At 41.1% G+C, this 13,847-nt stretch overlaps 1 protein-coding gene across 1 annotated transcript in view; it reads left to right on the top strand.

The window, feature by feature from the left end:
• XPO4 (exportin 4) overlaps nucleotides 1–13,847 on the top strand; it is a 126,619-nt gene that overhangs the window by 16,082 nt on the left and 96,690 nt on the right. Inside the window, exons 3-5 of the mRNA XM_066259007.1 lie at nucleotides 138–243; nucleotides 6,331–6,440; nucleotides 12,293–12,431. Of these exons, the coding sequence (XP_066115104.1) occupies nucleotides 138–243; nucleotides 6,331–6,440; nucleotides 12,293–12,431 (355 nt within the window). The remainder of the gene's footprint in view (nucleotides 1–137; nucleotides 244–6,330; nucleotides 6,441–12,292; nucleotides 12,432–13,847) is intronic.

The following is a 13,847-nucleotide window of genomic DNA, read 5'->3' as shown; positions in this document are numbered from 1 at the left end:
AAGAAGAATTTGTGCTCCTGTTGCTCCCCCCAAATGAAAGTATATTCTTATCGTGGGTGAAAGGATTGCTGTTATTCATGTTTTCTTATTGAACACATGTGCTCTATTTTTTTGTTTCGTTTCTCATAACTGTCAAGGCACCGCCTTCCATGGTCAACAATGAACAACGCCAGCACGCAGAGCACATATTCTTATCATTTAGGAAATCAAAGTCACCATTTGCAGTTTGCAAGCATATTTTGGGTAAGTATTCACCTTAAAAATATTTTTGCATAATCATTGCTAATTCTTCTGTCTTGACCATTAGATATTTTAAATCCCTTTTAAAATAACCAGGTATGTAGTTAAAATCATTCTACTAAGTGGCTTTAAATATATCCATATAGCCCAACAGAAAACTTATTTTAACTTTGGATTTTCTTCCCTTGGATACAGTATTTAATAATTTGTTTTATTGACCATAACGTGAAGGCTATGAGTGAGGGGGAAATCTAATATTTTTTCAGTTGTTTTCAAGTGTTATATCATTTATTATAGGAAATGTACTGTATCTTATCCCAATGTTTTAAAATTGAGATTGTTTTTAGAGCTTTCTATGATTTTTCTTTTAATTGTTTTTTCAATGTGTTTTTTTTTCCAGCCATGTAGTTTGTACTCAGCTTGCTTCGTATTAGTTCTGTGCAGGTTATCACTGTGTACCCTAAAATAAGCATTGATTTTATTTATTTATTTATTTTTAGTGAGAGGAGGGGAGGCAGAGACAGACTGCCTCATGCGCCCTAACTGGGATCTACCCAATAGGCCCACTAGGGATGATGCTCTGCCCATCTGGGGCCCTTGCTCTGTTGCAACTGGAGCCATTTTTTTTTTAGCGCCTGAAGTGGAAGCCATGGAGCCATCCTCAGCATCCAGGGCCAACTAGCTCTAATCGAGCCGTGGCTGCAGGAGGGGAGTAGAAGAAAGAGAGAGACAGAAGTGAGAGGGGTATGGGTGGAGAAGCAGATGGGCACTTCTCTTGTATGTCCAGACTGGGAATTGAACCTGGGATGTCTACGCTGAGCCAATGCTCTCTACTTCTGAGCCAACTGGCCAAGGTGAAGCATTGATTTTTACTCTAGTGGAAGGTTTTATGAGTACCTTATACTTGACACGTGTACAGAAATTATTTCTTTCCAAAGGTGGTATTTTTTCAGAGAGGTATATACATGTATATGTATATATTATATATGTATATATAGTCTTCTGCCTTTTAGATACTTTATAACTTTTTTATTATTGGCTCTTTTTTTCCTAATTGGAGCCATTTTTTTGTCAGCCATATTTAAGCCTCTGAAATGCCAAGTTATCCATGACAACAGAATTGGTTAGTTGAGTATTTGAAGCTAAAATAACTGACCTTTTATTCTTGTGCTTTGACTTACCTGTTAGCCCCCAGTGCTCTGGTTTCCAGATGGAAATTGCCTGCAGTGAAAGTTACATATTAGACATGTTCTTCATACACGAGGTATAAGTGAGAGTTGTTAGTTTGACTGGGATGGGAGAGCTTTGGTGCAGGAACAGTGAGTCCCAGCCTAGTGGTGCCTGCTGCCTGTCATCACCTCATCACCTTGAGGAGTCACTTACCCTGCCTCAGGCTGTTCTCACCTGTGAGACAGGAATAGTGATGTCACATTCCTTCATGGATTTGGCTATGTTATGTGGTTGTGAGTTGCAAGTGTAGTAACAACGTGGAAGAAAAGTCACTTTGTAAACAGGTAAATGCCATGACCCATTACCTCATTTTAAATGGCTTTTAAAATATATGATGTGTAAAAAATGCTATGTTTTGTTTGCAGAGAGGTAGCAGTGGTGATGAGCTCTCCCACTCAGAAGTTAGATCTCACCATTAGAGGAGCAGCTTTAATAACCACCTCTTAAAGCCCAAATGAGGACTTTTTTTGTGTGTGTGTGTGTTTTTGAGTGGTGAATTTATTTCTGGCACTAAGAAAATTTTTTTTATGTCTGGAGAATCTTTAACTCAGCATTAAATTAAAAGAAGCAAACTAAACATCAACCTTAAGAATTTAAGGGAGATTTACTTCATCTTTACTGCCTGAAAATTGTTTAGCATTAATGGATTAGAAAACCACTGTTTAAACTAGGTACCTAAGGTAATGTGAAAATGGTAGCAACACTGCCCTCACTGGGTCCATCAGCGTTTCATCTGACCTTCTGTTGTAACTCAGTCATTCTTCTCTACTGATTGGGAAGTAGTTGATCCAAGTTACGAGCATTTTATTAGTGTATTTGTTTATACCACTCTTTCCTTTTTCAAGTGTCTGTATTTATGAAGCATTGGTGCTTTGTTATGATTTGAGCTTGTTTTGGAAAACTTGTTTTTCTGATAAAAATTTCTAAAGAATTTATTATTTATTGCCAGTTTCAGTCATGCTTGTAAAATCAGTTTGGTTTTTGAGACATGAACTATGTAAGAGCCCAAGTGCATGTATTACAGTCATTAATGTACTGCCAAGCCATGTGTCACATTAATGTTACATCTAAACTTCACAGAATTTCTTTTAACTCCGTCCGTCCTTGGTTGCCACCAGCACTGAAGGGTTAATTCCTCTAAGAAGACTTCTCATGCAAGTGGCAGTCAATCACAATTCAGAATTTTTACATTCTTGTCTAGGGATGTGTGTCATTTTTATAGAATGTCTGGGTAATCTAATAAATGTGAGACTTTCTCCTTGATGCTTCCCTTTTCTGACCTCTTAAAATTTTTCCTTTCCCCTTCCCACTTAAGTTTTATTACATTTCTCCTCATTTCCTTGTGTTTTCCTTTTGTTACATTCTAGTTCTAATTTTTGCTCTTTTCTGTGTGTGCACACGTGTGCATGTGCATGTTGCATGTTTGTGCATTTTATCAGGAGAGCACTTTCAGGCTATTTCACCTCAGAAGTCTTTGGCACTTAGGAGTTAAATGTTCAGGAAATGTGAGTTCTCTTCTTGTTAAAGAGCTGCTGTACTCCCAGACAGTGAGGGACTGGTTCCACGCTCCTGGAGCTAACTTTCTGGCATTTTTTGGTCCTTCTCCCAGGGAGAAATGGATTTCTTTCATTTGTTATCTCAGAAGTAGGCAACATAAAACAAAATGGGAGACTTATTGTGGGTTGGTGTGCATGTGAGTCTGTCATTAAATAGACTGAGTCTTATATCACTTGTGATTGAAGGCGAGAGAGGTGATTGTTGTCATTGACATCTGGGCTTGACTACAGCATTTTTCTATTTTTATTTAAAATTATTTATTTATTAAGTTTTATAGAAAGAAGGGAGAGAGACAGGAATACAGATCTGTTCCTGTATGTGCCCTGACTGGGGATTGAACCACCAACCTCTGTGCTTTGGTACAGTGTTCTACCCAACTGAGCTATCTGGCTAGGACATGGTTTTCTCTTTTAAAAAAAAGTATTTTCTGATCAGAACATAGTGTGTATATTTCCTTTCTTATATTTACTTCATTTTAACTTTTGTCTTCATGTCTCTGTTGGTTTCAGATGGTTGACAAGACACAAATGAGTTTTATTTACATAATTACTATGAAAGAAAGTTGCTGTGGTAGGGAATGAAACTGTCCTCCTAAAGTGGCCTAAAATGATTGGTTACCTGGACAGTAGTACCCTAGTCCGTGGAAAGCCATCCCCAAAACATTAGAAATTCTAGATGAACACCTGGCCATTTCGAGCATCTCTGTAGCAGAGAGAGTAAGCCTCATGTAGTCTGGGTCCTGCTGACAGGTTGCCAGAGTACCTACAAGGAGCTTTTGCACATTTTGTGAGGGGTAAGTGCAATATATGAAAGTAGGGCACACAGTTTTCATGAGAAAGTATAATTTCGTAGGGTAGGAAAATTCCTTTTTTTTTTTTTTTTTTGTATTTTTCTGAAGCTGGAAACGGGGAGAGACAGTCAGATAGACTCCCGCATGCGCCCGACCAGAATCCACCCAGCACGCCCACCAGGGGCGACGCTCTGTCCACCAGGGGCGACGCTCTGCCCCTCCAGGGCGTCGCTCTGCCGGGACCAGAGCCACTCTAGCGCCTGGGGCAGAGGCCAAGGAGCCATCCCCAGCGCCCGGGCCATCTTTGCTCCAATGGAGCTTTGGCTGTGGGAGGGGAAGAGAGAGACAGAGAGGAAGGAGGGGGGGTGGAGAAGCAAATGGGTGCTTCTCCTATGTGCCCTGGCCGGGAATCGAACCTGGGTCCCCCGCACGCCAGGCTGACGCTTTACCACTGAGCCAACCGGCCAGGGCCAAATTCCTTCTTTGAAATTTGGAATTTGGCTTTCTTTTTTCCAGATTCCTCCATTCTTGGAGAGCTTCTTATGATATAGTAATAGATCTTTATTTAATACCAAACAGAAGAAGAGTTACCATGAAAACTTTGTATGTCATTCACCTTTTGTAATTGTCCCCCAAAAACAAATTGTTAGGAGTGAGCATGTTCCATTGCTCTTGAAGACCAGAGGTGCTTGTTTGTTCTTCGTTGGCGTTGTGCAGTTAGGGTTGGATCAGTGTTGCTCAAGGAACATACCAGTCAGCCACTTGACATTTAGCTTTCCTTCTTATCTCTTGATACTGCAGTTCCTTTAACTGTAAAATGCAAGAATGAACTAGATCTTTGAAGTTCTATTTCTAAAATTCTGTGAGTCCCTAAGGTTTTGTTTCCATGTTAAAATCCATGGTTAAGGATTTCAGATTTTTTGTTCTTAAAACTTTTTCTGTCATAGTAGAATATGAAGGTGGGCAGAACCATCATTTTGTTTCAAAGAGATTTATAATAAGAGATTGTATGAGTCACCTTTATGAAGCAGTACTGTATTTCTCCTTAAGTGACCTAAATATAATAGATAAAGCTGGTTTCTGTTTCAAACCCTCTTTGAATAAAACACTGACTTGTTTTTCTCCTGTAGCTTTAAATACATCTTTCCATTATAAGTTTACATTTTTTGAAAGTTATTGCTTTATTTATTGATTACATTTTATGATTTCTAAATTTTTGTGAGTTTTGATGATTATCTCAATTAGAATTCATGTTAAGATATCATGGAATAATAAAACGTTAAAATAGAAAGTCCAAGTCGTTTCCTCTTACTAGTTTTGGTATTTTCAAAATTTCTAGGGAGTTGTGTAATGTAATAGGAATTTATGTAGGGATAAACCTTTCCTCTCACATTTTTATGGCCAATTGTGTCAAGATCACTTGTAAGATTTTAAATGACCTGAACTTGGATAGGACAGAAAACGCTGTGCCTGACTATGTCTTCATGCTCTTCTGGAATTTCTTGGAAGTACCATTCTCTACCTAGAATGACCTCCTCATGGCTTTCAATGCTCATGCTCAGTGACCTCGGCAGGTAACCTGCAGTCTGACCATGGACTTTCTGTGGATTAAATGTGATAGTTACTGTTTAGAGCACCAGAAATTTCCACTTTATCTTGACTGTTTCTCCCTTTTGATAATGTTGTTTGGAAACTGCCTTGAGTTGTATTGGTGAATAAAAGAAAAATAGAAAATTAATATAAAATATTTTTAGTTATGTTAATTTTCTATTTTTTTCCCCTCCGGATTTAGTTTTTAGTTCAGATACGATCACTTGCTAGTTGAGGCTGGATCTTTCTTAGTGTAGCTTTGGGATTTTACTCAGTTTGATCAATATTGCAATCAGAAAATCCACAAGAACTTCTCACCCTGTGTAAATGTGATTCTTTTTTTCTTTCCTTTTTTTTTTTTTACCTTTTGAGAAAAATAACTGAAGTATGATTGTATTTATTTCTGAACTTACTATTGGAGAAGGGTCATCCTGCTGAAAGCTTAATTACTTAAATTGATATTAGCAGTGTGGCTCATCACAAATAGTAATGTTCAAAGACTAGTTTATTATGGTATTTTGCAGATACCAAGTTCTGTTTTGCACAGGGTGAGAATCTCTTAGAAAATTTTCTGATTGCTTTATATTTTTATTTTTTATTTTTTTAAAGCTGTGTTATTTTTTAGTTCTTCATGCTTTGGAAGTAACAGTTGAAGAGAGGTGAGGAAAGTTTGTGAAAATTGTGATCGGGGATTAGCTGCCACCTGCCTGAGGTGTCTTCTGAGAGGAACTAACCTCTTTGTGGTGCTAGAGCAAGGTCCCTGGATAAAAAAAAAAGAACAGGTAATCATCTTATTCCTTGTCCAAAAAGTTCTGTTTTAAAATTAATAAATGCAACGTGTTCAAGGGAAGATGAGCTGCTGTTTACAGAAAGTGTCTCATCTCTCCTCAGAAACGAGCAAGGTGGACTATGTCCTTTTTCAGGCTGCCACGGCTGTCATGGAGGCCGTGGTCCGAGAGTGGATCCTCCTGGAGAAGGGCAGCATCGAGTCCCTGCGAACATTCCTCCTGACCTACGTCTTACAGAGGCCCAAGTGAGTGCACGGAGCGGGCCTGCTGGGACTCGCGCACTGAACTTACCCTTCTGCGGCTTTCCCTTTGTTTTTCTTTATTTTTAATGATAGATGCTACGGATAAGCTCTGTGGGGCTCATATTTCAAAAACTCATACACATGATTATAGCTTGTTTTTCTACTTAATGAAATACAGGGGGTCTTGGTTACAACACAGTTCCATTCCTATGACAGTGACGTGTAAGTCAAAACACACCCTAGCCTAACACAAACGGAACACTTGCGCTTTTAACAGTACAAAATGGCGTAGGTAAGCGTACTGGGGCACACCAGCTCCCTCACTCATAATGTCACATTGCTACGTATTCTCTGCGCGCAGCCAAACTACTGTAGTTTGCCTATGTAGTCTTGTCAGTGCAGCGCAAACGGCATAAGCGGGAACACGTCTCTCTTTTTTTTTTTTTTTTTTTTTTTTTTTGTATTTTTCTGAAGCTGGAAAACGGGGAGAGACAGTCAGACAGACTCCCACATGCGCCCAACCGGGATCCACCCGGCACGCCCACCAGGGGGATGCTCTGCCCACCAGGGGGCGATGCTCTGCCCCTCCGGGGCATCACTCTGCCGCGACCAGAGCCACTCTAGTGCCTGGGGCAGAGGCCAAGGAGCCATCCCCAGCGCCCGGGCCATCTTTGCTCCAATGGAGCCTTAGCTGCGGGAGGGGAAGAGAGAGACAGAAAGGAAGGGAGGGGGTGGAGAAGCAAATGGGCGCTTCTCCTATGTGCCCGGCCGGGAACTGAACCCCGGTCCCCCGCACGCCAGGCCGATGCTCCACCGAGGAGCCAACCGGCCAGGGCCGAACACGTCTCTTTTAAAGTTTTTATGGGAATGAGCATCGTAAACTCAAAATGTTGTATGTTGAAACTGTCATAACCCAAGGACCCCCTTTTAAAATTTGAATTTATTGGGGTGACATTGTAATTACTTGACATTGGTTAATAAAATTATACATGTTTCAGGTGTACAGTCCTATGATACATCATAGGATATCATCTGTATATTGTATTGTGTGTTTACCACCTGGAGGAAATACTGATTTTTATTTGAGCTTATGGTACTAGGTTTTGTTTCTCTGAAAAGATTGTGCTGGATGTTAGGTATTTTGTTACTTAGTTCTGAAGATTTTGGTTGTAAATAAAAGTTGATTTTGGACTCAGCTGTAAAGCCTTTGTACTTGTTCTTCTAGTGCTTGTTAAGTATTTTAACACAGGTGAGTATGCCAAGACAGATGAGGGAGGACTTGAGTACCATTGACAAACCAATATTACCTGTCCATGTATATAGAAGTGTGTGTTACGTTACAAGGTGGTAGGAGAAAAGAACACCAGCTTCTTTAACTATTCATTTGGAGGGAGCTTAGGTTTGAGGAGTGGGGTAAAGGTTAATTTCTCTTCATGTTATACACGTTGTAGTCATTAAACATCTTACAAGAATATGTACACTTACTGCTTTACATACATATTTTTAAACATGAGGAAAATTATCAGCCACACAACTTTTGAGGGGAGATTGATTTACTTTTTTTTTTTTTGCATTTTTCTGATACTGGAAACAGGGAGAGACAGTCAGACAGACTCCCGCATGTGCCCGACCGGGATCCACCTGGCACACCCACCAGGGGGCGATGCTCTGCCCACCAGTGGGCGATGCTCTGCCCATCCTGGGCATCTCCATGTTGCGACCAGAGCCACTCTAGCGCCTGAGGCAGAGGCCACAGAGCCATCCCCAGCGCCCGGGTCATCTTTGCTCTAATGGAGCCTTGGCTGCGGGAGAGGAAGAGAGAGACAGAGGAAGGCGCGGCGGAGGGGTGGAGAAGCAAATGGGCGCTTCTCCTGTGTGCCCTGGCTGGGAATCGAACCCGGGTCCTCCGCACGCTAGGCTGACGCTCTACCGCTGAGCCAACCGGCCAGGGCCTGATTTACTATTTTTTTAAGTGCCCTCAGAGCCAAGTCTTCTTTTAAGAAGCAGCAACACATAGTCTCTGTGTGCTGTTTGTGCACTTGGTTCTTTTTGCATACATGTTGTTCGTTTCCAAGTTCAGTGAAGAAAATGTTAATGTAATTAGAAATGCTGGTAATGAGGAATGTTGGTTAACCGATAAAAGTGCATAAAGCTTGCCTGACCTGTGGTGGCGCAGTGGATAAAACGTCGACCTGGAATGCTGAGGTTGCCGGTTCAAAACCCTGGGCTTGCCCGGTCAAGGCACATATGGGAGTTGAAGCTTCCTGCTCCTCCCCCCTTCTCTCTCTTTCTTTCTCTCTGTCTTTCCTCTAAAATGAATAAATAAATAAAAAAAATTTTTAAAGTGCATAAAGCTTTAAAAACAATTTAGAGTATACTGTTATACCTTCCTTCTTACTGACTGTTCACTGGCAGTCTGAGTTCATAACATTTAATTGTAATTACTGGCATGACTTTAGTTAACTGCTCACTGTGTTAAGTACAGAAGGCACATGAGAGAAAAAAGCCAAGGTTTGCTTACTTATTAGCATTGCAGGTTTAATGAGGAATGTGTTCTACAGATGAGTGGATATACGTGTGTGTCAGGGGCGAGAGTGGTGCTGCATTTTCTGGTTTTAACAGAACAGGAAAAAGTTCCTCCCATTTCATACTTTACTCTTCCTTTTTGTACTGGTTTTCTTTATTTACATTTTTTTTTTTTGTCCAATGATGGCACTTTGGTGTGACACTGACTTGTCCAGGAGCTGATCATATATCACAGCACTTCCACTCTCCCCAACATGGGTACCACTGAGCTCTGGAGAGCTTGTTAGACTTAACGGCATGCCACAGTTTGGTTATGTGTGTATGTGTGATTTCTTGTATTATCCAAAATAACCTCTCCCTGACATAACTTTGATTTGTTCAGGAGCTGTTTTAGAGCTGGTTATAAAAAGAGCTATGATAAACATCACATGCTTTTTCTCTAGTAGGGGCTTCTTGTTTTGTCATACTGGCTTTTCCTCACACATGTGTGTACTGTGTGTGTACTTATATATAATATATATATGTAATTCTTTTTTTACAGTGAGGGAGAGAGACGAGAAGTATGGATTCGTAAGTGCATCACATTAGCTGTTCATTGATTGCTTCTCATATGTGCCTTGACTAGTGGGGAGCTCCAGCCGAGCCAGTGACCCCTTGCTCAAGCCAGTGACCTTGGGCTCAACCAGCAACCTTGGGCTTCAAGCCAGCCACCTTTGGGCTCAAGCCAGCAACCATGGGGTTATGTCTGTGATCCCATGCTCAAGCCAGTGAGCTTGCGTTTAAGCTGGCGACTTCAGGGTTTTTTTGTTTGTTTGTTTTTTTACAGGGACAGAGAGAGAGTCAGATAGAGACAGACAGACAGGAACACAGAGAGATGAGAAGCATCAATCATCAGTTTTTCGTTGTGACACTTTTAGGTGTTCATTGATTGCTTTCTCATATGTGCTTTGACCGCGGGCCTTCAGCAGACCGAGTAACCCCTTGCTCAAGCCAGTGACCTTGGGTCCAAGCTGGTGAGCTTTTTGCTCAAGCCAGATGAGCCTGCGCTCGAGCTGGCGACCTTGGGGTCTTGAACCTGGGTCCTCTGCGTCCCAGTACGATGCTCTACCCACTGCGCCACTGCCTGGTCAGGCGACTTCAGGGTTTTGAAACTGAGTCCTCAGTGTCCCAGGTGATGCTCTATCCACTGTGCCACCACCTGGTCAGGATGCATGTAATTGTGATTTTATATTTGAATTTCCTCAATTGTCTCCATGAATGGGAGAGAACTCACTGGTGGGAGCAAAGCCCCCCTAGGAAGTAAAGAAAGGGTCAGGGTCAAGGAAAGTATCATTATATCTTTTTCCTCCTTGTAGTTTATTTTTGATCTAGGATTTAACCACAAATTATACATTGTAATTACTTGTCATGTCTCTGTAGTCTCTTTCATCTAGAATAATTTACCTTTTTTGTCTTTCATGACATATATTTTTATCAACAAGTTACAACTTACAGTATACTGCGTAGGTTGAATACTACATATTATGTATGATAGAACACTACTATTTCATGCACAAAATTTTTTCTATTTTTCCTCCTAATTAAGATTAAAATTTTATAGAGTGAAATGCAGGATACACGTTTTTAAAGAGGCAATATAGCACAGTGGTTGAGAAAAGGACTTATTCCAGCTCCTTCTAAATCTGTAACCTTGGGCAAATTATTTCACCTCTTTGTGAGTTGATTTTTTGATTATTAAATAGAGTGAATAATATTACTTTACTCAAAAGATTATTGTGAGGATTAAATCTATTTTGTGAATTTAGTTTGTATAGAAGTCTTACATATGATAAACACTCAGTGTTAGCTATTGTTATTTATTTTTCTAGTAACGTATAACTTGTCAATAGATATATTTAATACTAGCTTTATGAACATTGTTAGTAACAGTATTCAGCGTTAGGTGCATTGTCTGGTAGTTGTCAGTGAGTGTATTTGAAACTATTGTGTCCCCCCAAAAGTACAGAAATTTCATTTGGTCAGCTCATATTCCTGCCCATAGTAGGATCTCTCTGTTTATTTTCTTAATTAATGCTTCACACCTGTGGTTTGAAGGAACATTTTTCATTTTAGTATAGACATATGAACACATTTTCATAAATTTTTTTTTTCAAAATTATTTTTTAATTTGGTAAGAGGAGGGGAAGCAGAAATGTCTACCACATGTGCCCTGACCTGGATCTGCCTAGAAATCCCACTAGGGGTGATGCTCTGCCCATCTGGGGCATTGCTCTGTTGCTCAGCAGCCAAACTCTTCTTAGTACCTGAGGTGGAAACCATGGAGCCATCCTCATGGCCCGGGCCAACTTGTTCCATCGAGCCTTGGCTACAGGAGGGGAGGGAAGGAGGGAGGGAGGGAGGAGGAAAGAGAGAGAGAGAAAGAAAGAAGCGAGAGGGGAAGGGGTGGAGAAGCAGGTGGGCGCTTCTCCAGTGTGCCCTGACTGGGAATGGAACCTGGACATCCACATGCCGGGCCAACACTGTACCACTTTGGACCAGTGCTTTCGCCACCACTCTGAGGAACAGAACTTATAAGAAGATTTTGAAAAGGTTTTTTAGAATTTGTATATTTTTGTAATGTGTCTTGGATAGCTTGTGTCTGGCCTATCCACGTTAAAGGGAATGGATTTAAGATTATGCTTCTGGTTGGAAATGGATATTAGGTCAGAATTTATCTCTCCCCTTTTTTTTGTAAGATTTTTTTTTCTTTTTCTTTTTTTGGATTTTATTCATTTTAGAGAGGAGAGAGAGAGAAGGGGGGGCAGGAGCAGGAAGCATCAACTCCTGTATGTGCCCTGCAGTCAAGCCGGGGGCTTTAATCCAGCGACCTCAGAGTTCCAGGTCGACGCTTTTTCCACTGTACCATCACAGGTCAGGCAGTATTTCTCTTGTAATTGTTGGAGTGTTCACCTCGCTCTTCATGAGCTGACTTGCAACTGTGGAACACTGCCTGAAGCAGCTCACACTGACATAGGCATAGTGTGTGCTGGGTGCCCAATGAGAACATCAGATTCTTGTAACAGCTCTGCTCCTATTGTCCCCATTCCACAGGGGAGAAAATGGAGGCTCTGGGTTTTAACTGTCATACCCAGGATACCATAGTCAGGAGACAGTGGAGTATGGGTTTGCACTCAGGTGTTTTGGCTTTGGAGTCTGTGCATAACTAGTAGGCTACACTACACTCAGATGTGAGCGGAGTTATTTGGAGTTTCAAGTAAATTGAGAAATTTGGGAATATTTTAATGTTAGATTTATGCAAAGGTTTTCACTTTGATTTTTATGTTTTGCAGCCTCCAAAAGTATGTTCGGGAACAGATTCTCCTAGCAGTAGCAGTCATTGTAAAGCGAGGCTCACTCGATAAGTCAATTGACTGCAAGAGCATTTTTCACGAAGTCAGCCAGTTGATCAGCAGTGGCAATCCCACTGTGGTAAGTGTGCTAACTATTCGTGTTTGTTAATATTTAATCTTCGTATTTTGTTTACACAGATATCATTACAGCAATAGTAACTGTGTCTGCATGAAAGAAAAAGCAGTTTTTATTCCTGTTTCGCTGTATTTTTCCATATGTGTACATACTGTATGTAATGTGGACTTCACTTTCTCATTAATCCTGTTTCCTTGTTGCTCCACTGTTCTTAGTCATCATTTTAATGGTGTAAAACCTTATAAGCTAATACAGCGCACTCTGCTTAGCCTTGTATTGAACATTTCCTCCATTTTTAATAAACCTTTAACAACTACAATAATAGTAGGAATGTTTGAGTAAAATATGAAATGATATATGACATACAGTCATTAAACATTGCTATACCAGTATATATACTGTATATAGCAGACTGACGACCAGGTGTCACTGTTGTCAGTGGAACACATTTGAAAACATTGTTCTTGATTGGATTGCTCTGAGGAGTCAGATTGGCTTGTTATTATTCCAGTCTCCTCTCTGCCTTTTGGGATCTTCTTGTGCCTGCACAGTGACTGGTTGTAGCCCCTATTAGAGGCAGGAGGGCTTAGAGTTGGTGTTAGTGATCAGCTGTGATTCTTCATTAGAATGATGTACTTTTATCAGCTGCTTGGTATTTCACTCATGTAGAATTGGGAATGGTAGGTACTACTTGCTTGTTCTGATTCTCAGGCATTAAATCTTTAAATATTTTGGGTAGGTTTTTTTCACTTTCCCAATTTTTTTATTTTAAGTGAAAGGAGGGGAGATAGACTCCTGCATGTGCCTTGCAACCCTTGTCTAAAGCTGATGCTTGAATCAGTTGAGCTATTTTTAGTGCTTATGGCTGACACTTGAACCAATTGAGCCACTGGCTGCCAGAAGGGAAGAGACAGAAAGGGGAAAGGGAGGGGAAGAGAGAAGCAGATAGTTGCTTCTCATGTGTGCCCTGACCTGGCTGGGGAGTGAACCTGAGATGTCTGCATGCCAGGCTGACACACTATCCACTGAGCCAACCGGCCAAGGCCATTTTTGCAACATTCATTTATTGGCAGAGAGAGAATCCGAGAAAGGGACAGAGAGGAACAGACAGGAAGGGAGAGAGATGAGAAGCATCGATTCTTTGTTGCGGCACCTCAGTTGTTCAATGATTGCTTTCTCATATGTGCCTTGACCAGGGGCCTCCAGCAGAGCGAGTGACCCTTTGCTCAAGCCAGCGACCTTGGGCTTCAAGCCAGCTACCATGGGGTTATGTCTATGATCCCACACTCAAGCCAGTGACACTGTGCTCAAGCCAGCTGAGCCTAAGCTGAAGCAGGTGACCTTGGGGTTTTGAACCTGGGTCCTCTGCGTCCCAATCCGACACTCTATCCACTGCGCAACTGCCTGGTCAGGCTCTTT

This window comes from Saccopteryx bilineata, chromosome 2, assembly GCF_036850765.1.
Source record: "Saccopteryx bilineata isolate mSacBil1 chromosome 2, mSacBil1_pri_phased_curated, whole genome shotgun sequence".
In the NCBI taxonomy this organism is placed as follows: Eukaryota; Metazoa; Chordata; class Mammalia; order Chiroptera; family Emballonuridae; genus Saccopteryx; species Saccopteryx bilineata.
The sequence above is the reverse complement of the archived record's forward strand: the minus strand, read 5'-3'. Positions and strand labels throughout refer to the sequence as shown.